At 41.9% G+C, this 26,384-nt stretch overlaps 1 protein-coding gene across 1 annotated transcript in view; it reads left to right on the top strand.

The window, feature by feature from the left end:
* The window catches only part of Tmem185a (transmembrane protein 185A), a 56,951-nt gene extending 31,165 nt beyond the window's left edge, over positions 1-25,786 (top strand). The window contains exons 2-7 of the mRNA XM_008832867.2: positions 2,370-2,546; positions 4,953-5,160; positions 15,392-15,475; positions 21,124-21,300; positions 21,884-22,007; positions 24,293-25,786. Coding sequence (XP_008831089.1) covers positions 2,370-2,546; positions 4,953-5,160; positions 15,392-15,475; positions 21,124-21,300; positions 21,884-22,007; positions 24,293-24,537 — 1,015 coding nt within the window. The 3' untranslated portion in view covers positions 24,538-25,786. The remainder of the gene's footprint in view (positions 1-2,369; positions 2,547-4,952; positions 5,161-15,391; positions 15,476-21,123; positions 21,301-21,883; positions 22,008-24,292) is intronic.
* Positions 25,787-26,384: the final 598 nt, after the last annotated feature.

Below are 26,384 nucleotides of genomic sequence, written 5' to 3'. Positions count from 1 at the left end.
TAAAGATTTATTAATTTGTTTATTTAATGTGTGTTTTTTTCTGCACTTATGTAAATGTGCCACATGCATACAGTGTCCATGGAGGCCACAAGAGGGGCTTGGATCTCCTATAAATGAAGTTACAGATTCTCAGCACTATGAACCAAACTTAGGTCCTCTCAATGAACAGGAAGTGCTCTTAACCACTCTGCTAGCTCTCCACCCCCATTATTCATTTCTTACCACATTCTTCCCTATTACCCTTTCCTGTTTTTTTTCCTAATCCCACCGCTGCTCACCTTCCTCTTCCCATCTAGTCCCTGTTCCACTTTTATGTCCTTAATTTGATGATACACTGAATATCATTAGGGTTGCTTACAGGGTCCCCAGTGAGGGATTCTTTTCAGGAGCATGGGATGTTTGCTAGTGGTTACACCACTGAATGACCATTTAGCACCTATAGTCAGGGAGTGGTGGGGCCTTATGAGTCTGTGCCCTCTATGAATAATTATCTGCCTATAGGTCCTAGGAGGAGTGAAGGTAAATAATATTCCTGTTTTTATATCAAGGCTGGAAGGAGAAGTGCTTAACAATGTATTTTACTATTAATATATTTTAACGTTTTATTTATTATTTTTATTTTACGTGTATGAGTATATTGCCTGCATGTAGGTAGGTCCACCCATGTTGTGCAGTGCCTGAGGAGGTTGGAAGAGGGTGATCAATCCCCTGGAACTGGAGTTACAGATGGTTGTTAGCTGCCAAATGGGTGCTGGGAGTTGAACCCAGGTCCTCTGTAAGAGCAGCCAGTGCTTTTAACTGCTGAGTCATCTCTCTAATCCCTGCATATTATTATTTTAAAGACATCTATGGAAGTGTTTAAACATGTATATAGATGTATAAGTGTGTGTAATTTACTCAACCACTGAAAGTACTATGTACATGTGTATGACTATATATATATATACACACATATATATACATATATATATGCATACACACTTAAATGTACATGCCATAGGAGCATGACAAATGACTGCTTGTTTTTCCTTTTTTATGATTTGTTTATCTTTTAACGATATATTTTTTATCATGTGTATGTGTGTGTTTTTGGCTGAACATATGCCACGTGTATGTAGGTACCCTCAGAGTCCAGAACATAGCATCAGATTCCCTGGAGATGGAGTTACAGGCAATCGTGTGCTGCTTGTGTGCAGCCCGACATATGTGCTGGGAACTGAACTCAGGTCTTCTGGAAGAGCAGGAAGTGCTTTTAACTACTGACCCATCTCTCCAGACCCTTTTGTTTTGCTTTGTTGAGTCAGGGTTTCACACTGTAGCACAGGCTGGCCTAGAACTTACTATTTAGCCCTAGGTGGCCTGGAAGTCAGTGTTTCTCCTACGTCGACCATTTAAGTGCTATAATTACGTGTTTGAGCCACCATGCTTGGCTCTTTTCTTTTTTTTTTTAATTAGGTTATTAAAATAGAAGAAGTACTTTTTAAAGAATAGAATCAAATAATCAGTGACAGAGTTTGATCTTATGCTGAATATTTCAACCTTTTTTTTCAGTCTCCGTATTATAGTATAGGTAGCTCCTTCTGCTTGGGATGCTTCCTCATCTAAGTTGCTTTGCTGCCTGGAAGCCCTCCAGTTATCTTCTGGAAGTAGCGCCATGGTCACTACTTCCCTTCTTCACACTGCCCTCAGCCAGAATCCACACTTTTTCCTCCCAACTCCTATCTTACTTTGCCCATGACACCATTTCAGAAAATGTTATACAGTATTTTAATTGTGTGTTTCTGTGTGGACTCCTATCAGGAAGCCTTCAGTAGCAGGATACCTAATTGCTCTATTTTATGTTTTCTTATCCCCAACACAATATGTCTTCTACAGAAAACTTTCAATAAACAGTTTTTGAATTATTGACTGAATATTACTGTTATTCCTCCTCCTTTCTATACCAGCTATTTGTTTAAAAAGAATACACACACAGTCTTTTGACTCACTTAGACAAGAGCTTAGCATGGAGTGAGGAAAATGGGCAGTAGGTCCTGGCTCTAGCCTGGGAACTGTTGGCAACTGATTACTACTGGGTGAGGGAGAGCAGATCTTCTTTAAGATCTCTAGATAGGCTGACTAGACTGTAGTAGATGAACTTGCACCAAAGGACATCTGAGTACAAATGCTTGTGCAGATAGGACTTAACATATATGAAAGAATGCATGAGGTCTGCTGGGGGGATGTATGGGGGCATAGATGGGGGTAGGAGGGTATCTAAATTTGATTAATAACTATTGTATGAAATACACAAAAACTCAATAAAAATATTAAAAACAGAACAACAACAATAAAAAAAAAACTGTTTAATCATTTTGCTTTTGTCCTAGTAAATTCCTCATCTATGCGTGTCTGCTACTGTTCTCTGTGCTACTGGCCCTTCGTCTGGATGGCATCATTCAGTGGAGCTACTGGGCTGTCTTTGCTCCAATATGGTTGTGGAAGTTAATGGTCATTGTTGGAGCATCAGTTGGAACTGGAGTCTGGGCACGAAATCCTCAATATCGGTAATACTGCTTTATAAAACCTGCTGGTCTCTATCTTGAGAGAGCAGTATCTTGGTGGTTCTCACCAGAGATAAAGTAAGAACCATTTTCTTCCTATTAGAAGTTTTCTGAGAACTACAGCATGGGAAAATAGATTTTGTCAGAGTTTTTAAAGGTTGTTATGAGCCAGGTGTGGTGGTACATACCTTTAATCCCAGCACTTGGGAGGCAGAGGCAGGCAGATCTCACAGTGATCTAGGCCACCCTGGTCTACATAGTGCATTCCAGGCCAGCTGGGGCTACAGAGAGATGCTGTCTCAAAAAAGAAAAGTTAGAAACTTGTTATGTGTTTTCTTACAAAACAAATGTTATTTTGGGTGGTTTATTGCCTAGACAGCACACAAATGCCTGTATAACCCAGAAGACACAAACTATAGAAATGGTAGAAGCATGGAAGCACTGTGTAGCTCTTGTTTTCTAGCCAGATACTGAGAAAGAAGGCAGAGTTTTGGAGATCATGGCATGGCAGTGGGGGCAGCCTGTTATTGCTGGACTCTGTGAGAGTCTTTCTCCTGTCCTTCTCAGAGAAAAGGAGGGAACTGGAGAGTAAGAACCATTTTAAGCCTTCATGAGGAATATGAGGAATGAAACAGTTCTCAGTAGGAAAATAGGGAGGGGAGACAGAAATACATGCAGCTGTTCATGTGGAAGAGTTATAGAAGTTGGGGCCAATTCAGCTTTAAAAATTCTTGATTATCAAGCTTTAAAAGAAGTTACATTTTAAATTATGTAAAATGCATATCACATAGGTATGTAGGACTTTTAAAAAGTTACACACAAAGAGTCTTGGCAGGTGAGAGACATGTGTAACTATTTTTTTATTATTTTTGTGTGTGTATGAGTGTATTACCTGCATCTATGTAAGTGCACCCATGTTGTACAATGCCTTTGGAGGACAAAAGAAGGCATTGGATCCTGTGGAACTGGAGTTGCTAATGGTTGCTAGCCACGATGTGGGTGCTGGGACTTGAACCTGGGTCCTCTGCAAGAGCAGCAAGTGCTCTTAACCAATGAGCCATCTCTCCAGTCCCCTAACTATTTTTTAATATTTATTTATGTGTGAGTATCTGTGTGAGTGTATGCCAAGTGTGAGCAGTTACCCATGGAAGCCAGAAGAGGGTATCTGTTCCCCTGAGTTACTGGCAGTTGTAAGCCACTTGATGTGCATGCGAGGAAATGAACTTTGGTCCTCAGGAAGTGGACCAAGCACTCAAACACTGATCCATCTCTCTGGCCCCCATGTGTGACTTGTTTTCAAAATGCTTGGAATTTTTTGAAAGATTATTTACCTATGTGGCTATATGTCTCTTTTTTAATGAGAAAATTTTCTAATAGCTGTCTGTTGCCCCCCCCCAAAAAAGATGAGAAGTTAACTAATTGATATTTAAAAGCTATTTATACTTTTTGCTCTGTTTTACGATTTTTTTTAAGTAAGGAAAAGAGGTGTGTACATGTGTGTGCATGCGGGTATGGTTGGTTAAATATATGCTGTGCATACACACAGTCACTTCAGTGAATATCTGTCAGTGATATACTACTGAGTTCTACAGGAATTACCTGTGATTTTCTCTTCTCTACATTCTAAACTTTGGTGTATTTATCATCCGTAAGGTATGTAGGTCAGAAATGTTCGTCTGTATTTTGAATGAACATTGTAGGCCTTGCAAATGCATTATAAGCATTTTCCTGATTTGTGACCTTTTTTTCAATTATTAATCTATTAAATGTTTGTTAATACTTATACATTTTATTAAACTACTTTCGTTTGAGCCCAGTTTTAACTCTTTATCTTCTTTTAACTGCAGATTTGATTCATTATAATGAAATAAAGATTTAAAAAATACATTTAGTACTTTTACTTGCATTTTAAAGTAACATCTAAGACAGTTACCATATCTTGTTGAGTATAACCTACATTCTTTGATAAAGCTACAGTTATTTTATAATATTACATGAAATGTGATTAATGTTTTTAATTCTGTGAGAAATGAGAATCATGAGACTTAAGATATGTCTTAAGTTTTTCACAATAGAAGTAATCATTTGACTAATCTTGGAAGTAACTTATAATTGAATTTAAAGTTCTGAAAGTAAGTGTTCACATGCATTGCAATAGTAATCGTGGCTTATATAGTGAGCACATTAAAGTCTTGTTTAGTAGTGTTTACTTTTCATGTAGTTGTTTGTTGCTGTTTGAAAGACTGTCTAATAAAGATTAAAGTTAGTTCTCTACCTGATTTCCTTTGTGTTTTTTTCAGATTTACGATAGAATATCAGAATGTGAATGTGAGTTGGTATTTGCCATGGACAGCTTAATTTAAGATTCTGAACTGCAGATTTTTTTTCTCTCCTCCCATCCCCTTTTAGAGCAGAAGGAGAAACATGTGTGGAGTTTAAAGCCATGTTAATTGCTGTTGGAATCCACTTGCTCCTGCTGATGTTTGAAGTCCTGGTCTGTGACAGGATTGAGAGAGGAAGCCATTTCTGGCTTCTGGTCTTCATGCCACTGTTCTTTGTTTCCCCGGTATCTGTTGCAGCTTGTGTCTGGGGCTTTCGACATGATAGGTCACTGGAGGTGAGATTTTTGTGTATTTAATCATGTTTCTAAAAGTTATTCTAATGTCACTTTCTTACCCTTTGTGAGAAACAGACTGATCCTTAACTCTAGGTCATGATTTAAAAGAAAACAAAAGACAATGGAAATAAGTGGTTTTCTTTCTTAGCTTTCTCTCCGGCCTTCAGCCTTCTGGCTTCCTGTCCTACAAGCTACCTGTATGTGTCAGGCTTCTGAAACAACAAATAGGATAGACATAGAGATATAAAGAGGAGAGTTATAAGGAACTTATTCACGTAATTGTGGGCTGGAAATTCTGAAATGTACAGAACAGGTGGGCAGACTGGGAACTCAGGAGGAGTTGCTATTCCAGGTGAGAGGTTGAATTTCTTCCTTCCCAAGAAACCTCCCTCTTAAATTTAAAGACTTCAACTGTTTGGATAAGGCTCAGTTATCCTACAGTATCAGGAATAATCTCTTTTAAAAACTTGACACCTTCATAGCAACACATACCCTAGTGTTTGATTTAACAATTGGGTACTAGGGTAGAGAGAAGACTCAGAGGTTAAGAGCACTAGTTGCTCTTGCAAGAGGACCCAATTTCCATTCCCAGCACCCAGATGGAGGCTGACAGCCATCAGTAACTCCAATCAGTAACTCCTCAGGCATATCACAACATGGGTGCACTTCTATAAATGCAGGCAAAATACTCATACACATTTAAAAAAAAACTAAAAACTTCAACTGGGTCATGTAATCCAGCCAAATAGACACATAAAATTAACACCTCACACCCCATGATGTCATTCCTCAGCTGCTGTCTGATTGGCTTATCCTACTGTGCCTATATGTTCATTTAGTCTTTCCATAGTAATTTATCAAGTATTTATATATACCAAACCATTTGAGCCCAAGAATAGAGGATGTACACAAAAACTACAATACCAAGACTAGTACTAGTAATAGTGAAAACAATTGTGGGTGATATTTATAGCATTTGCCAGGCATTAAGATGGTCAGTCTACCTATAGCAGCATCTTAATAAATATTCACAACACCCCTGTAGAGGAAGTGCAGTTGCTTTCCAGAGTGGATATTTGTTCGTGGTCACACATTAAGGGGAAGAGTCAAGATTCCATTTTATCATGTCTGACTCCAAAGCCTGAACATTTTAATGCAAGGGAATTGAGGGTCCAAAGCCATGTGCTAATGGTTTGAAAGAAGAACTGAAAACAATAGCCTCTCTTTATGTGCAGTTTCCCTTTCCATTCTTTAGGCACGCATAGTAAACTGTGGTCTGAAAATACAATATTGTAAAATAAGATGTTTGGGAGTAGCGTACATGCTACTTTGATTCTAATATATTGTTAGAATTGCTATTTAGTAATCATTATTATTACTCTCTTACTGTGACTGTTTTGTGATTTAAACTTTATAATATGTATGTATATATAGGGAATAAAAAATATTTTAAAAGTTTAGTACTATGTGCAGTTTCAGACATCCACTAGGAGTACTGGAGTATATATCCTCTTGTGATGAAGTCAAGAAGATGACTGTAAATGCTTTGTTGACCTGTACAGATGCAAAGAAGGCTAGAGCTGCTCTAGAAGGAGCATAAGGACCTTGAAGTTGAATCTTGACCCCAGATGTAGGGGTTTTTTTTTTCCATTGTAAATTTTTATTGAAGTTTTGTGGATTTCATATAATACGTCAAAATCATATTTAGACCCCCTTCCTTATTTCCACCCCCATAGTCCACCTCCTGGATTTCATGCATTCTGTCATGTATGTTAAGGCCTATCGAGTCAAGTTTGTGTCCCCAGATGTCCCTCAATGTGACTCCATCCACTGGATCCTGGTCAGCATGTCTACCATCTCTCCCTTAAAGAAGACCAGCTTTCCTTCTCCCAGCTGTGATCAGCTACCAGTACTTCCTTGGCTAAGATAGGGGCCTGCTGCCCATTTCCCCAGTTCTATGCTGCGTTTTTTTCTGGTTGAGTTTGCATAGGTCTTGTGCATGCTGATACCATTGCTGTAAATTCATATGAGCAAGTTCCCAGAAGCCTGGAAGACTGTTTCCTTGTGGTCATCCACGACACCTGGCTCTTACAATCTCTGCCCTCCCTTTTTCACAGAGGTCCCTGAGCTCTGGGTGGGTGGTGTAGGTTTGAAAGAAAAGTTCCCAGAGAGAAAGGGATGGTGATGGTGAAGCAAAGTCATAGGAGACCCAGAGGGAACCAGAATCAGAGTACCAAGGAAGGCTTGGTCTTGAAGGATGGGGATTGTGCTACTCTAGAAGTGGTGAAAAGCCATGCAGTGAGTGTAGCTGGCAGGTACATGGAGACTGTGGAGAGAGGGGACCTGTCCTGGCCACTTCCACACTCTCCAGAGTTCCCTAAGCCTTCAGCAAACCTAACCACTTCTCTTCTGCGCTGTTCCCCTCTGCATGGTTGCCAGAGACAGCTGAACACAGTCACCTGATTCATGGACTGAATCATCACAGACATCACCTGCCATACTTCATATTAACAGGGACGTAGCATTCTGAGCCTCAAGAAGTAACAATTGGTTTGAGGTTTGGAATGAGGAAAATTGTATTATTTTCATGAATAAAGCACAAGTATGTGTGCATATACTATACTGTCTACAAAGTATATGTGGTATTGACATTTCATGAGGGACACCATTAGGAAACCAATGTGTAACAGTGGTTTGGGGAGTGGGGGAGGCTATATGAAGGAATAGAACTACCTTTCCTTGTACTTGTGCAGCCCAGTACCATGACTCTATATACAGGGCCCTAGTTTCCCAGGCCCATTTTCAGCCTCCGCCCCTCTTAAATACCTCCCTGTTCTCCACCCTCTTCTTTGCAGGCCTTTCTCCTAGTCATTTGCTCTGGAACTTAGCCACACTTAGCCCAGCTGTTCTCGTGTTCTCTCTCTCTCTCTCTCTCTCTCTCTCTCTCCCTCCCTCCCCCTCCCTCTCTTCCTCTCCCTCTCCCTCTCTGTCTCTCTTTCTCTTCTTTCTTTCTTTCTTTCTTTCTTTCTTTCTTTCTTTCTTTCTTTCTTTCTTTCTTTCTTCCTCTTATCTGAAAGAGAAAAGAAAGCACGTGCTCCTTCATTTCCAATGCCTTATTCCTTATCAGCTCCACTCTACACTCTCTGGGGACCTGTCTCAAATATCTGGGACCAAGTACAGAAGGCTCTTTTCAGTAACTTTTCTTTTTAGAGCATGACCACAGTATGTTAGCTTTTGAATCGCTGTGACCAAAATACCTCACAGAAGCAGCTTAAAAGAGGAAAGATTTAGTTTGTCTTAGTTTTAGCAGGTTCAGTCTATTAATGGTGGGGAAGGCGTAAAACACCTTTAGTTCACATTACGGTGGTGTCAGTAAGCAAAGAGTAAGGCAGTAAGAGCCAGGCATTATGTATACCCAAGGACCCACCCCTAGTGAGCTACATCTTCCAGATAGATACCACCTCATAATATTTCCAGTCTCCCATAGTAGTGTCACCTGCTAGAAATGAGTTATTCAGAACATGGGTGCATGGGAACATTTCCTATTTCATCCACAGCTACCATCCTGGGGCTCGTGCCACTGCTGACACAGCCGCAGCTCAGCCCTCACTTCTCTTCTTTAAAGAATGTGGTAGCTAATCTTGATTGTCAACTTGATTGCATTGAGAAGTGACCAGGAGATTAGAAAATTATACTTCTGGGTATGTCCCTGAAGATTTTTCCAGAAAGAATTAACTAAGGGAGAAAGACCCACCCCAAATGTGGGTAGCACTATTCCATAGTCTGGGAACCAAGGAAGAGTCAAGATGCAATTAAAGGAGAGAGACCACTAACATAGGCACTCTCTCTCTCTTCTTTCTGGCCACCATGATGGAAGTTGCTCTGCTCTGCACACCTGTAGTGTAGCAAACCGAAACTTCTTATACAGGAGCCTAAATCAGTATTTTCTTCCTTTGGAAAGGGAGCAGTGGCAGCCCAGTTCCACAGGGCAGTGTAGGAAAGTGTTCCCCATGTTCTTCCATCCAAGCACTCATAGACTGCCATAGTGATAGTTCTAGCAGTGGTAGACCTTGGCATCATACACATGTTGCTACTTTTGTAGGCATATATAATACAACAGTTACAGCTTCATAGAGACTTCTCCTAGGGTTTCAAAGGAAAGTCTGTGATTCCTGGCAGTGTGTGTCGATATCAGAATCCCAGGAAGCAGCCTCTGGGAGGGCAATATCTGATCCTGTGAGAGTGAAACCATGCATGCAGTGGAGACCCCTAGATGTTAGATTAGCAGGACTGTGGAATATCTGTGAAGGAAAGCAGTAAGAACAGCCAGCTTAAGAGAAAGGAGACAGACATAAGCTACAATCAGATCTCTTAGAAGCAGGGCTGTCTGTGCCCTTCGGAGTTCAGATCACACTCCCACATGCTCTGGATCCCAGACATTGAGCTATAGTGCCTAATGTTTGTCTGTCTAGTTATTAGTCTTTTTTTGGCCCAGTCCTTCCTTTCTATGCCACTGTTCCTCCCTTTTCGGATGAAAGTGTCAACTGTTTGTCATTATAGCTTGGAAATGTATAACTTGGTTTGATTGCCCAGGGCCTTAGTCCTGAATTTGCCTTAGTCTCAGAGGAGACACTGAACTTGAACTTTTGAGCAATGGTGAAACATTAACACTGTATGGATCTGTAGGTAAACTGAGTGCATTTTGCATTATGAAGTGGATACGAGCCTTTGAGGGCCAGAGATGGAATGTTATGTTTTAAGAGTGATAGTTAGAAGTTCAAGTTGACGAGGTATGGACATGTGGTTGTCAGTCTCGGTCATCAGCTTTATTAGATTAAGAATCACTGGAGAAGATTAGTGAAGCACACTCAAGGGTGTTTTCTTTGTGGGTATTTTCAGAGAGAATTTCCTGATGGGTGGAAGTCCGTTCTTAAAGTGGGTGGTACCATGGCATAGCGTGAAGGACTGAGTGGAATAAATGTAGAAAAAAGAATTTCCTTTGGTACAAGCATTTTTTCCCCTCTTTTCTGCTTTCTAGCCACCATGATGTGAGCTGCTGTGTGCTGCCACATTCCCACAGCATAGTAGACTAAAACCTCTGAAGCCTTGAGCCAAACGAAATCTTACCTTCATTAAGCAGTTTTGCTCAGGTATTTTGTTAAAATGACGGAAGTCCTGACTAACCCAGAACCTCTCTCTGCCTTGGTCTTCTGCCCCTCTGATGAGTACATCCTCCTTGCCCTGTACCTTTCAAGTTACTGCTTGTTAGTGTTCTCCACTTAGATATATCTCCCCTCACTATTCATACTTAGCATAATCTTGTGAACACTCCCGCCTCCACTGTTCCTCTTGTGCTGTTGCTTCCTAACTTCCTTTTCCCACCTCACATTTCTATGTTAGCTGTAGGCTCCGTATCCAGTGGAAACCCATCCCCCTTCATTTTGGTTGTAGGTATCAGTCCCTCTAGTCATCCACTCATTTCTACTTTGTGCCTCTGTTACCTAGTCATGTGGTTTCTACCACCTGAGCAAATGAAGTAAACCAAACATTAAAAAACAAATATCTAAGCATAGTGGGGCATGCTTGTATTTCCAGCACCCAAAAATTAAACTGAAACAAAAAAAATCATACTTTCAACAGAAATTATACCTGTTTTCTCCACTGTTCATCAATGGAAGAAGGTGTGTTATTGGTACTCAGGATAGGAGACTTTTGATTGAACAACTCTGCATTTTCCCGGTCTTATTCCACAGCCTTATACACTAAAATCCAGAGTTGGTGCTGTCCTCCAGGCCCTTGTGACATATGAATGAGATCTTCCACCTTTGCTGACCAGTGCCCCCACAGAAACTCTGTCTAGCTGAGAAGTGCTGAGAATCTATAAACTGTTGGAGAAGGACTGAAAAGAAAGTTTCAGAAGCCTATGAAAACATCAGCTTTGTTTCTTAGATGGTAAAAGCATATACCAGAGCTAGGACTACATTAGGTGTGAGGTTTAGAAAGTGGACCTTTCACACGTATTCCCACTCTTGGTGTCCCTGCCTATGGGAAGAAAGAGCATGCAGGAGTTGCTTTCCATGTTGGCTTTTGTGCTATGGATGGAGAATACACAATCACCAAAGAATGATTGGTCGGGAGGTTCTCACAGAAATATGAAGGAGGACCTTGGATCTGCAAGTAGGACCTGTGTTGGAAGAGCAGGACATGGCATATTTAAGGCACACTAAAACATAGATGGAGGAGAAACTGGTCAGTTGAGTGGACTCCAAAGTAGCCAAGATGTGCCTGGAGCAGAAATGGGAGAGAAATGAGGGAGCTGGGAAAAGGAGCCTCTACACAGGAATGGGTTGCATGGGGACTGTATCTCCAGCCCTCAAAGCACACACTGAGGGGCTGAGAGTGCCTGTTGTGAAAGCGTGAGGATCTGAGTTCAGACCCCCAGCACCCACATAAAAGCCAGGCCTGGAAGCACGTATCTGGAATCCGAACACTAAGGTAGAGACAGGCCGATTCTGTGTGGCTCACTGGCCAGCCAGTCAAGCCAAAAGGGCAAGCTCTTGTTAGTTTATCTCAAGAAATAAGATGGAGAAGTAAATGATTGAGGAAGATAATCCAATGTTGAACTCTGGACTCTATGTACATCTGCATGGCTGAGGTTTCTTACACAACACACACACACACAATTGAATGAATGAATGAATGAATGAATGAATGAATAAATAAATAAATAAATAAATAAATAAATAAATAAATATTTTAAGATATGCAGGGCACTCAGGTAGTCTCATGGTGTTAATGAGTTTCCAGGGCACCAGGGATAGCTTTCAGTTTGTGAAAAACTGATACCTGTGCCATTTGCACTACTCACTTGAAATGATCATGGTCTTATATTAGGTTCCACTGCATAGCTTATGATGCTGCCACAGCATTAAGAAGCAGGATTTTCAGACTTGCTGTGATTAAAACCTAAACTGTAGGAAGATGCAGGTGAAGAGCAGAGAGTGGAGGTGCTGTACTCAGTTCCAGGTTTGGGAAGTTGGACACTACCTGCCAGGCACATATAGCTCATCAGGACTTAGCTGTGGTTTTAAAGGAATGACATAAGGTGCAGCTGGAGAGATGGCTCAGCAGTTAAAAGCACTCGCTGTTCTTGCAGAGGGTCTGAAATTGGTTCCCAACACCCACATAGTGGCTAATAACTGTCTGCACCTCCAGTGCCAGGGGATCCAACACCTTCTGGCCTCTGCAGGTATTACATGCAGTTGATGCACTTACATACATGCAAGGAAAACACTGATACACATAATGTAAAAATAAATAAAGGTTAAAAAAGAATGACAAAATAATTTTCTTTTTTCAATGTATTTTATTGAATTTCTGTGCATTTCATACATCTTAAATATATTTAGACCCCCCTCACTCATCTGCACCACCCTGACCCCCCACATGGGATTTCATGCATTTTTTCATATATTTTAAAGCCTATAAAGTCAAGTTTGTGTACCCAGATGTCCGTCAGTGTGGCTTCATCCACTGGAGTCTAGTCAGCTTATCCAGACTCACTCCCTTAAAGAATATCAACTCTTCCTCACCCAGCACTAATCAGCTGCCAGTAGTTCCTCAGCTAATGTTGGGGCCTACTGCCCATTTCTCCAGTTCTATGCTGGATTTTTTTTCTGATTGAGTTTACATGGGTCTTGCACATGCTATAACCATTGCTATAAGTTTATATGAGGAAGTTCCCAGCAGCCTGGAAAACTATTTTCTTATGATTGTACACTAGGCTCTTAAGTCTTTCTTCCCTCTCTATTGCAATGGTTCCTGATCCATGGGTGGGGGAGGTTTAATATAGGAGTCTTATCCAGGGGCACACAACTCTGCAGTCTCCAATTCTCTACTCTTTGGTCAGTTGTAGCCATCTGTGTGCACTGCACTCTGTTGCATGAGGAAGCTTCATTGGTGAGTGTTGAGAGATACATTCATAGTCTATCTACCTGCTCTTCCACTATGTAGCCTTAGATATAGAGGTTCCATTGTAGATGTGTCACTTAGGTCACGGCATCTCTCAGCCACTTATTCCCTGTGTGTGACCAGTTGTGGAACTCTGTAGTGTTCTCCATCTGTTGCAAAAAGAAGCTTTTTTGATGAGTGGTGACAGATAGACTTGTCTGTAAATATAAGGGTCCGTATTTAGCATACAGTAAGAAATTCCATTTGTATGGGAATATGACAGAGATAGGGTTTTTCTCTAGGATCTGTGTTCTCTCCAGCCATGTGTATTTGGCTCTGTTCACAGTGCCACATGTGTTCTTTCCCACTGAGAGGGCTTCACGTCCTATTAAGTAGCTGTTGATTATCCCCAAGATAAAAATGCCACTGTTGTGCCACTGTACTTTGTTGTTCCAGTCATTGTTGTGGGTGTAGGCTTTAAAGCTGAGTTTGCACCGTTGATTGATTTTTTTTCCCCTTAGCAGCTTCCATAGTATCCTCTAGAGATATGAGAGCTACTCTTCAGGGTGGAGGCTTCCAGGTCACTTTTAGCTCCATTGCTCTAAGTCCTGTGTCCAAAGCATGCCCTACCTCCAGCAACAGGGTCTTATCTTCAAGTTATGGGAGGTAATCAAGGGCTGTGGCAATAGCTTGTGTTATGTTAGTAATTTTCTTTTGATTTATGTAATTTATTTTTTTTAAATGCCTTAATATGCAAATATTGTATATAGAATGAATTCCTTAAATCAGTGGGACTGTTGGATATTTTCTTTTTGCCAAGAGTTCTGGGGAAGAAGTACTATGTTATTAAATGCCCTGTGACAGAGGACTTTGTGGAAGGTCTGTATCGGGTAACAGATCTACACTCTATAGAAAAGACTGAAGTCTATTATCAAAAAAAAATAGTTTGGGTACCTTTGAATGCTAAGTCTCATCCTTCCTGAGAGGAATGGAGCTGTGGAAGTGGTTTAGAGGGTTGATGACAAAAGTCCTGATTAGGAAGTTGTAATGTAATTTAAAAATAGGCAAGGCCTTCAAGAGAGGGTTGAGTGGGAGAATGGACAGAATGCAATGACTGAATATGACAGCAGAGAAAACACAACAGACAGTGCTTCTCCAAGTCCACACTTGACAAATCAGGCTGCTGTGTTGCTTTAGAGTGATGGAAAGAAGAGGAACAGGGGACCATGATCTCTGTTGGGAACCAGTTTAACTAGGGGGCTGGTCTAAAAGATCCATGTAGTGCCTGCACATTGGATCTGGTGTGCAGCAGTTAGGCTAGCTTGCAGGCAGATTTCAGAACCAGTCTCCAAGCAGGAAGGTAAGCTGGTGTGAATGAGTAATTATGTATGTTTCTCTAGTGGGGACCAAATTTTAGGCTCTAGAGTGTGTAACTATTTAAGGAGTGGAAAAGGAACCCAAGAAAAACTTGTCTGGATACTCTCAGGGTATAGGATAAGATCTTTGACAATCAGTAGCACCATAAAACATTCTCTACATATGCCCAATAAGATGGAAGTACATGTATTCTGCTGCTTATTGGTACTGGGGCTTTGATGAAGGCAATTTCCTTATAGAGTAGGAATGTAAGCAGCTTGGAATTGAGGATGGGGCAGTAGAGGCTCATGTAGCTATTCCTGTTTCACAAAACTGGATTACAACAGAAAAGAGGATTAGGCTGACAGGTACTGAGTAAGGGGAGAGATCGACTTAATTCAGATTTTGTTTTTAATAGGAAATAGGTAACTTGTTTCTTGTTGGGAAAGGTAAGTGTCACAGTCAGACTTAGAAGTGAAGCAAGGAATCTATCATTGTTTGCTTGAGGTGACAAGGTCCTCAAGGAGCTAGGAAGGAAAGGGTGGAATATAGGGCCTAGTCCTGGATAGAAGAAAAAGGAAGTTTAAGTGTGGTTGTAAGTAAAGAAGATTGTCAGCAGGGGCAGGAAGGAGGCTTGAAGGAAGTCTGCTGCAGATTGTCTCTTTTTTCTTTTCTTTCAAACAAGATCATTACTGGGCCAATAGTGCTCTGCTCTTGAGTGACCAAAGGGGTGGGGCACCAACTGAGCAGAAGACCTGTGCACACTTCATAGACTACTGTGCTCTTTTGGTGTTGGAAAATTAGAAGCTTCCAGCAGAACATCATAAGTTTTACTACAATTTACATTGCATATTGCTGTGTTAAGCAACCACTGTGTTGAATGTAACTTTTACTTTGATTAACTGGTTCTTTTCTTCAATTTTAGTTAGAAATCCTGTGTTCTGTCAACATTCTCCAGTTTATATTCATTGCCTTAAGACTGGACAAGATCATCCACTGGCCCTGGCTTGTATGTAGCTTTTTAAATCCTTAAATAATGTTTTATTATAAGAATAATTCATGTTTATTACAGGAAATTTGTAAAAGAAAAATAAACATAGATAATCACACACACACACACACACACACACACATCTCACCACTGGGAGCCAGCATAGTGGGCTCTATTCCACTGTTGTACACAAGTAGTTGAGATTATTCTGTGTGTAAGATTTTGTATCCCACGTTTTTGTTTTAGCAAATAGCATAAGCATTTGCCCATGTCAATAAACATACTGTAAATATTACGTTTGAGATTTCACTTTTCATAGGTTGCATTTAGGAAACATTTTATTTCTAGGTAGTGCAGTTATTGGTAGTGTTTGTAATCAAATTGTGCCACCATTTGTATGTATATATTATTTTCTAACTTTAATTATCATACTAATTATATATGTTTATGGGAAATAGTGAGATCTTCCAATGTGTATTTACAATGTATAATGATCAAATCAGGGTGATTAGTATGTCTATTTCCTCGGGCATTTTTCAATTATTTGTGTGAAAAATATTCAAAATCCTCTTCTCTTTTAGCTATTTTGAAGCATTCAATTAATTATCAGCCATAGTGTAGTTATCCTACTGTTATGGAAACCTTGCAAGATTTTTCCTTTCCAACTTCTCATCTGTTTTGTGTATAAAAATCCTTGCTTAATATTTTATTGTTCTCTTAGGACATATTCTAGAAAAAGTATTACTGAGCTCTAGGATAGGAACTTTTAAAAAATGTATTTCTTCTTAATGTTCTTAGTGCACATAGTAATGGATTTCATTCTATCCTTTGCTCCTGTTTACCCCCAGTCCCCTCTCTTGTCTTCTCATCCTGTTAGTCTTCTGTTTATTCCCCAAACAGCCCCATTCTATTTTCATGTCATATCTACATATATATTTAAATCTAGAGTCCATGTGTGAGAAAAAACATACGGTATTTGTCTTTTTTGTCATTTTTTTTGAGACAGGGTATCCCTTTAGCGCCAACTGTCCTGGAAATCACTATATAGACCAGGCTGGCCTCGAACTCACAAAGATCCACCTGCTTCTGCCTCTTAAGTGCTGGGATTAAAGGCGTGTGCCACCACACCCGGCCTTGTCTTTCTTTTTTCCATCTATTACCCTCTCTGTTCCTGCCTTTAGACCCATTCCTATGCAACATGGTCCCCCTTCTACCTTCATGTCATGCCGTTCATTTATAGACAGACAGGTAGTTAGGTAGGTAGATAGACAGACAGACAGACAGACAGACAGATAGATAGATAGATATTTTTAAAATATAGATTGGATGGGCGCTTTCTGAGATTATTTAATGCATATACTATATGTGCTATTAGCTTGCTTTTTGGAAAACCTGTACCAGTTTATCCTCTTGTGAGGGATGAGGGTGTAAACTATGGTTTCAGTTATTGATTGTTTGGTTAAAACTCACTGCACAGATGGAGAAGACACATGAATGGAGAGGACACATCAATAAACAACTAGCAGCACACATTAAAGAATACAGTATTGTTTCAAGTGATAAATGCTTAAAATGAAGACTTAGGATGTACCTCACTTGGCGGATTGCTTTTCTAACATGCACAAAGCCCTGGGCTTGATCTTCAGTACTAAGCCAGGTGTGATGACACATGCCTAGAACCCCAGAACATGGGAGGTGAAGGTGGGGGGATCAAAAGTCCAAAGTCATTCTTGGCTACATAACAATATTAAAGCCAGCCTGTGCTACATGAGACTATATATAAAAGATTAAGCACCAAAGCAGAATTATACTGCTTATGAGACCAAGATTGTACCAGTGATTTAAATTTTGGATTGATTATGTTTTCCTTGTTGCTTAATTTTACTTTGGGTTGTTTATGTGCACTATGTGTATGATCATGTATGTGTACATGTCTGTGGATGTATGCATATATTGTGTACATGCATGTGGAGGCCAGAAGTCAACCTGAGATGTCATTTCTGAGGCACTGCCTACCTCTTTTTGTTGAGCCAAGGTCTCTCCCTAGCTTGGGAGCTTGCCATGAGGTTAGGCGGCCATACAGCAAGCCCTAGGGGTCTGCCTGTCTCCACCTCCCCCATACTGGGATTATAAGCATTTACCACTAGGTCTGGTTTTCTTATGTGGTTCTGAGATTTGAACATCAGTCCTCCTGCTTGCATGGCCAGCCCTTCAGCAACTGACATGGCTCCCCAGTCCTTGATGTATAACTTTTACACAAGACATATTCTATATTAAATATAGCCTACTTTTTTGAAGTTTACTATAATGAGAAAATAAAATACTTACTTAGAGGCAGGGAAGATAAAGGAGCATACACGTTCTCCAAAATTAAATAAGAGATTGATCATTTCTCCCCACAGTTTTTAATAAAATCATCCATAAGAAAAAATATTTTTCATTGGGGACTGGACAGATGCCTCAGCAGTAAAGAGCACTGACTGTTCTTGCAGAGGAACCAGGTTCTATGCCCAGCACCCACTTAGCAGCTAAAAAATGTAACTCCAGTTGCAGGGGATTCAACACCCTCTTCTGACTTCCACAGGCATTTCATAACATGGGTGCACTTACATGCACGCAGGCAATAAACTCATACACATAAAATAAAATAAAAATAAAATTAAAATTAAAATTATTTTTCACATACCCATCCTACAGCTTCAGGGCAGTATTTGAAGAAATGGTAATTGAAGAATGGGTGACTGTCACCTGTACAAACCAAATCTGACAGGACTAATTTTTTCGTATAAGGTATGAATATAGAAAAGAAAAGATTAGGAATTTTTAACACTTCGTAGTGGTGGGATTTTGCCCTTTAATCTTGTGCAGATCCCAGTAGATGAAGCATTCTGATTACATGCTTCTCCTAATTAGTGAGAGAGCAAATGAAGAGGTTAAAACCACTATCATTTTACCTTTGAAAGAAAGTCTAATAAATGACTACCATCACAGATGTGCTTTGGAAGAGGTAACCCAAGCTATACATATCCTCTTTAGAACTCTAAGCTACTCAGCAAAGCTTAAAAATCATGTATCAGCTCTAATTATATATCTAAAGCTAAAATGTAAAAATCATAGAACTTTTAGAAGAAAAGATGATAAAAACCTCTGGAGCCCACAGTTAGGTAGAGAGTTCTTATAAATGGCACCAGAAATATATTCAACAAGACAATGGAATTATAATCTCAGACTTCTTAAATTTAAAATAAAATAAGGGAAAAGACAGATCACTGAACAAGGGAACATTTTTTAAGCACATGCCGAAACTTTGACTTCTTATCTAAAATATTCAAAGAATTCTCAAGAGTTCAAAAACTGAAAATGTAGAGTCATCGAAAACCAAGACACAGATGTTTATATTTTCCTTGATTTTGCTGTCTTGGAGCAGGAAATTACCTTCAGTTTGTGGTGAAATAAACTGTGATCATCTAGCTGGATATGGTGGCACACTCCTTTAGTCCAGCACTCAGGATGTAGAGGCAGATGGATCTCTATGAGACCAAGGCAAGCCTGGTCTATATAATGAGTTCCAGACCAGCTCGGGCTACAGGAAGACCCTGTCTTAAAACAAACAAACAACAACAAAAACTGTAGTCATGCATACAACCATTAACAATAAAAAGGAATAACTTGGGCCAGGTGTGGTGGTGCACCCCTTTAATTCCAGCACTCGGGAGGCAGAGGCAAGTGGGTCTCTGTGAGTTCAAGGCCAGCTTGGTCTACATAGTGAGTTCCACGACAGTGGGGCTACAGGGAGACCCTGTCTCAAAAAGACCAAAAAAAAAGAAAGGAAAAACTTGTGGTTACAGGGAACAGCTTGGTATGTCAAGGGCAGTATTGTCACTGGCAGAAGCTAGTCTCCAAAGGTCATGATAGTATTCTATCTACACAGCATTGTTACAGAGAGAAAAGTACAAGGATGGAGAACAGAGCTGTTGTTGCCAAGGCTCATGGTACGGTGACAGTGACCACGCAGCTTGAACAGTTATTACAGAGGGCCCCTCCTGAGTGTGGCCTGTAGCTATGCTGATCTACAGGTCTTGGAACTATGCACTAAAGAATATCCAGTGAATTTTCCAGGAAGATTACTAATTAAAGAAAAAGAGACAGCTGAGAAGTATTCCTAGAGCTGAGGGCAGGAGGGAAGAAAGATGTCAAGGGAGGTTGGAATGGTGACTGGACAGGTGGACCCATAGGTACGTAGAACAAGGTCATTGTGCCATGAAAACAACCTGCTCATAATGTGCCCTGGGATGATGGCAGGGTTGAGGTGTGACATACTCAGCATGAATCTTCCATATTCACTAACTTGGTAGAGTTTAACGAGGAAGGTATGTAGAAGCCAGGCAGCTGAAATATCTGGAAAACACTACCACACACATGTCATCACAATCCCTCCTGAAGATTGCAGAGGTATGTGAGTGTACAGTATGTGTGTTCATGCTGGAAGCACAACCCTGTTCCATCCGACCACAGTTCTGCCAGCAGAGACTTGAGTGTCCATGCTGTAGTGTGTGAGTGGCTGTGAGAGTAAGTGTGTGAGAGAATGCCAAAGAGGACATGTGTGGATGAGTGTGAATGTGCGGGAGTGAGTGGCTGAGGTGTCACATAACTCAGTGAGAGTGAGAGTGAGGAAATGAGAGCGGGTGTCAGTGAGTGCTTCCTTGAGAGACTGAAGGAGAGTGAGAGTGGGCAGTGAGTGTGTAAGTGCATGTGAGAGTGAGGGGAGAGGGAGAATGAGGAGGACTGAGACATCAGTGACAGAATGAGAGTGTGACAGTAAAGAAGAATAAGTGTCGAGTGCTGAGGCCAAGAGCTGGGGCTGAGTGGGTGAGTACCTGAGCAGGAGTCAGTACTTGAATGAGTGAAGGAGTGTATAAATGAGGGACAGAATGAGTTTGAATGAGAGTCTGAAGAGCAGAACAAGTATGTGAGAGAGTGCCTGAAGGTGAGGGAGTATGAGGGAGGCAAATAAGAGGTGAGCCATGAGCAGTGAGGGGGTGTGGGAGAGACAAGTATGGGAATAGCTGAGAGTGAGCAGGAACCAGGGACAAGAGTCGGTGAGTGACAGAGTGGGCGAATGAACGAGTGACAGTGAGCAAGCGAGGGAGGAACCATGAAGAAGTATGAGTGGGCATGATGGAGTAAAGCACTGTGGGAATGAGTGGGTGACTGTGAACATCACTAAGCATGAGTGGTTGAAAGAGTAACTGGGAGTAAGGGTGTGAGTGTCAGTAAATTCATAAGTGACAGGAAAGAGTGAGTGCAGAACTGAGTGACTAAGTGAGGGAGTGCGGGAGCAAGTAATGGTGAGAGTGAGGGAGCCTGGGAAGGAGGGACTGAGAGGGAGGGAGTGTGGTAGGAAGAAGCTTAGAGTGTGAAAAGGGGATGTCCCAGGTGGAAGGTTGTCCCCTGAAGGGAAGAGGAGCTGATGGCAGCAATTCCTGGAGGGAGGTCCCGTCTTGGAGGTGGTGCTCCTCGTGCTGTCTCCCTGGCTATCTTGGGCAGTGAGATTCTCTGTGGTCATGCTTACCCTTTGTGTGACTGGGCAAACACAGCAAGATGATAGTGGCACCCACCTTAGGCTGAGAGGAAGCTTTGAAGACACTTTCTGCTCCTCCCTGCAGGTCGTGTGTGTCCCCCTGTGGATCCTCATGTCTTTCTTGTGCCTGGTGGTCCTCTACTACATCGTTTGGTCTGTCTTGTTCCTGCGCTCTATGGATGTGATTGCAGAACAACGCAGGACACATATAACCATGGCATTGAGCTGGATGACCATTGTCGTGCCTCTTCTTACTTTTGAGGTAAGCTGTCTATAGGAAACCTCATGGACCCTCACATCCCATTCCTAGCTCAAATGGCACCCAGTGTAACTAGGTAGGTAGACTCCTAACCCTTGGCATAGCAAGGAGACCTTTGGGAGAAAGAAAAAGCCTCGAGGGAAGTTGGGGTAGAAAGGTTGTGTTCTCTTTCTCATGGAGTGGGGCTTGCAGAGCACATCTCTCCAACCATAATGAATCTGCAAGCATCCAGCTTCTACTTTCTGAGAGGGAATTTTGGATATCCTGGTTTTGTATTGGAGTTCTGTTGTGAATTCTAGAAGAGATATTGTTCACTCCTTGGAACAAATCCTGGAAATGTTTTCTCATAAATCACCAGGCAATGGGAAATCTTCCAACTAGATAAACTTTTATTTGGCTCTGGGGAAGGGAGTGAAATCTCCTGTGGTCCTTCCTCCTTGGATGAGTGGTTTGCTGCCCTTACCTATGGGTGACTTTCCCCCATCCCAGACTAGACAAAGGGAGGGGCAGACAAAGGAGATAGCTGCAGACTTGGTCCATTTTCGGTGAGATGTCAGAATGTCCTTAACTTTGTCTCTTTTTCTAGATCCTGCTGGTTCACAAACTGGATGGCCACAATGCTTTCTCTTGTATTCCAATATTTGTCCCCCTCTGGCTCTCATTGATCACACTAATGGCAACAACATTTGGACAGAAGGGCGGAAACCACTGTATGTCCACAGACTCTCAAAAGCGCTGTGTGTCTGTGTGTGTGTGTCTGTGTGTGTGTGTGTGTCTGTCTGTCTGTATATTCATGCATAGGTGTATATGTGCATGCACTTGTGCCTATGCTATCTAAAAGGATTGGTCTCAGAACCCCAGGTTAGAAATTGTTTGGGGGGACTTTGGGGTTGAATGGGAGGGGTGCTCTACCGGAAGGGTATGCTGTCACATTTGATTTGAAATGCTGACCTCTATCACTAAATCTCCCCCACCCCCACCCCCACCCCGTGCATACTGCAAGTAGACATAGGGTCAGATGTGGCAAGCTGTGTCTCTGAATTCCCATTCCCTGTGCTGCTAAAATAGGCTCAGGATCCCTCTTGACAGGGCTCATGGGTTATGAAGATAGATGAAAAACCCATGTCTTCAAACCAAGATTACAAGAATCACACCATGTACCTGTCTGCTAACTCCTTGACAGGATGGATTCTTTTCAGTTTTACTAGGCTAGATTACTTTGTGGCTCCACCAATATATGATAGCATGTAGTTTGGAGGTGGTCTTTGAAGAGGGTAACTTCCTCATAGGCCTGTGAACTCTATTGCATGTAACCCAGAGAACTGCCCATCTGACCACCTGAGAGGACCAGGCCTAAAATGCAATGCAGGCTTCTGCTTGTGTCTGGAGAGCCAGCAGCAAGCTGACAGCCTCTATGAAATGGAAGAGAAAAACACAGGGGCCTGATTTCAGGGGTTCCAGAGTCCTCAAACTCTACTCTAGCCTAGACCAATTCCTTATGTCCCCAGATTGCAGAGGGTGACGGGAGTTCTTTCCTTAGATATGACTCTGTAATCAGTTTAACCTGGGTCAGAAGTTTGGAGAGGCAGCATGGTATAGGTTCTGCCAGAATTAGAAAACTGCGGGCATAGTCAGTGCCTCTGGCACTCCAGCCTCCATCTGAATTATTGGCTGTCCAGGTAAAGCTGCACTCTCTAGCCCATCTTACCATTTCTCAACACAGAGCTCTGGCCTGAGGCTATAGAATCACTTCCCGACAAGGACCAGGGGATGCTGCCATACTGGTCTGGGATCTTGCTCTGAAAACCTTGGAGCTGGAGGTCTGAATTCCTCCCCATGTTGGGCAGTTGGACCCAGGCCAGTGTTCATTTCTGAGGAACATGGCTAAAGTAATACATAGTACCAGTAAAACTTTTCGTTTCGAAAAGAAAAGTGACCTGAAAGTTATTTGAGCCAAGTGTTTTAAAAGAAATTTTTGTTTTCACTGTCTCAGTCCGATATATTTGGTTTAGTATGTTGATTTTCAGTTGCAAACATTTAAAAAATATTTTTATTGATCTGAGAATGTCATACAGTTTATTTTGATCATATTCAGACCCTTCTCTCTTTGTACTCCTACTTTACTCCCTCCATCCTCTGACTTCATGTTCTTTAGTAGTATTTATATTTTAACATTTTTAAGGCATTATCAAGTCTAATCTGTTTCCCACATGCTCTTGGGTATGTGTCTGTCCCTTACAGTCTGGTCAATCTACCAAGTGGCAAACTAGTAAGGAAAACTGACTCTCCCTCTCCCAGCATCTATCAATTTCCAGTATATCCTCAGCTAGGGCTGGTGCTTCCTACCTGTCTCCCTGCTCCATGCTGGGCCCCTGTCTTGCTTGAGTTTGCATAGGTCTTCGGCATGCTGTCATACGCACTGTAGATTCATATGTGCAACTATCATGTGGTGTCCAGTCAACACAATTTCCTTGTATTCATCTACCACCTGTGACTCTTACAATCTTCCCACCCCCTCTGGAACCTTGGGAGAAGAAGGTATTATTAGACAGGTATTCCCATTTAGGGCTGAGCATTCTGTAATCTCTTTTTCTCTGCATGTTGACCAGTTATGGGTCTTTGTATTAATTGCTGTCTGCTGCCAGAAGAACTTTTACTGGTGAGAGTTGAAAGGTGCACTCATCTATGAGTGTGACAGTAAGTCATTAAGAGTCACTTTAATGTTATGTCTATTTAGCAAAATGATGTAGTATACTGTTCCCTATAGGCTTGTCACCTAACTACAGGTTCTTGACCCTAATAACAATATTAGGTGTGAAGTCCCTATTGTGAAGTGGACCTTAAATCCAATTAGAAGATGGTTGGTTACTCCCATAACATTCATGCCCCTATTTCACCAGTGGGTATATTTTGCCAAGCCCGTAGTTGTAGTTTGTGGGATTCACAGCTGGGTAAGGTTGATGATTACCTGAAAAAGAAAATTCTTATTTTTCAGGGTGGTTTGGTATTCGTAAAGATTTCTGCCAGTTTCTGCTTGAAATCTTCCCATTTTTGAGAGAATATGGAAACATTTCATATGATCTCCACCATGAAGATAATGAGGACACAGAAGAAACCCCAGTTCCAGAACCTCCTAAAATTGCACCCATGTTTCGCAAGAAAGCCAGGGTGGTTATCACCCAGAGCCCTGGGAAGTATGTCCTCCCACCACCCAAATTAAATATTGAAATGCCAGACTAAAGGGCGCCAGTGGGGCCAGAGTGTGAGTGCACTGAAATGCACATTCCCATGTCCTTTGCCCCCACCCAGGTCTGGAACCATAGACCTTTATTTCAAGCTTCAGTTGCATCCAGTGCCACCCAGCCACTCTCCACAATAGGACACAGAGGTGGCAGGGGGGCTGGGGTGTCTACACACATGGATGCCAGTAGTACATGAGGGAGGAGCCCTTTTCCCTCTGTATGGGTACCTGAAGTGCGTGCTCATCCCCATGGCACCCACCCAGGGATGACAGCGCCTAGGCCTGCAGAAGGTACATCTGTGGAGTGGGCAGATTTTTCTAGTGCTAAAATTCCCATCAAAGTGTTGGAAAATGTGATTCTTACAGGACCACCTCCATTTGTGGTGCAGCTGCGCTGCTGTAGGTAGCCAGTGTGGCTGTAGCTAGGTCTGTGCACACCTGTTTTGTTCAGAAGCAGCCCAGCCATACATTCCCTGTCCCTACTGTGGAGTACATTTCCCTTTGGGCAGGATAGCAGCAAGTTTTCAGGGCCACATTAGTTAGCCCTTCCCAATGGAGTGACTCCATGCCTGTATAGTATTTATACAGATATTTTAGCATTGTAATATACAGTGTCAAATCCTAGTTCTGTACAGCATATTCTGTTAAAGTATTTTTTTACAAGCTTGTGCTGGAGATGGATGGGTTTAGCCACAGTACAAGCAGGTGGCACAACTGTTTTGCCCCAGACAGATGCACCACCCTCACATGAGCACTGGGGAGAAATTGGCTGAAAACCCTAAGACATACCCCTGAGACTGGGACACTGAAGAAGGCTGACAAAGGACGTCAAAAACATCCAGACAGGACTCATGTCTAGTAAAGTCCTGCAAGAGTGCTGCATCCGAGGTGTGCGGATGCCATCACCTGTCTGCACTTTCTCCAACGGCCAGCCCAGACCCATCCTATAAGAACAGTAACCCTCAGCCTAAAGCAAATAAGTTGTTTCCCAGTGGGGTAAAGAGAGCATTATCTTCCTGCTCGGGAGGTGCAGCACTTTCCCTGGTCACCTGATCAGTGGCTTCAATCAGGCATAACGGAACTCTTCTGTGACCCTGATCCCACCCCGGCACAGGCCTCCAGCAAGCCTGTTCTGTTTCAGGGAAAAGGGGAAGTAAATATAGCCTTTTTTGCTTGACGTGTTAAAAATGTGGTTAAATCCACTATTTTTGCTCCTGTAGTTGTTCAATAAAATGGTTCTTCATTTTACATGTGTACTGTGTATATCTCACTTGATAAGAAAATGAATTATTCTCACCCTGTCCCAAGGATATCCCCTGGCTTCCATGGGCAAATGAAGTTGGCAGGTAGGGTGAGAGTCCTTCATGTGTCTCGTCAAGAAGCAGAGCATGTGCAGAGAGATGGAACGTGTACCATCTATCCACAGTGGCTAGGTGATGTTCTCCTGCCATTATTACAGCTTTGAGGGCTTTCTAGACTGTCCCTGTGGTTCTAGAACCCTCCTGGAATTGAGCATGCCTTTATAATGGTGCTAAGGCATTGCTGAGTCATATCAATAGCTGAGGATTGCCCACCTCCCAAATGCTCTGCAGTTATGTCTAGCTCTCTTAGCTGTCTCCCCAGTTCAAGGGGAACTTTGCTGAGTGGTCTTTCAGATCATGGTTGACAGCAGTTGACAAGAAAATTTACCGGCTGTTATTGTTGAGGGATGTCCTGCAGGCAGCCAAAGGCCACACATGGATTCTTCCATGAGCTTGGATTTTAGGAAATGCCTTGTTAAATGATAGCATTAGCTGAGGCTCTGCTGCCAGGTGCCTTGCTCCCGCTTTACGCACCACTGATTTTT

The sequence above is a fragment of the Nannospalax galili genome, unplaced genomic scaffold, assembly GCF_000622305.1.
Source record: "Nannospalax galili isolate Female #2095 unplaced genomic scaffold, S.galili_v1.0 scaffold5716, whole genome shotgun sequence".
Lineage (NCBI taxonomy): Eukaryota > Metazoa > Chordata > Mammalia > Rodentia > Spalacidae > Nannospalax > Nannospalax galili.
This window is presented reverse-complemented; position numbering and strand designations above follow the sequence as displayed.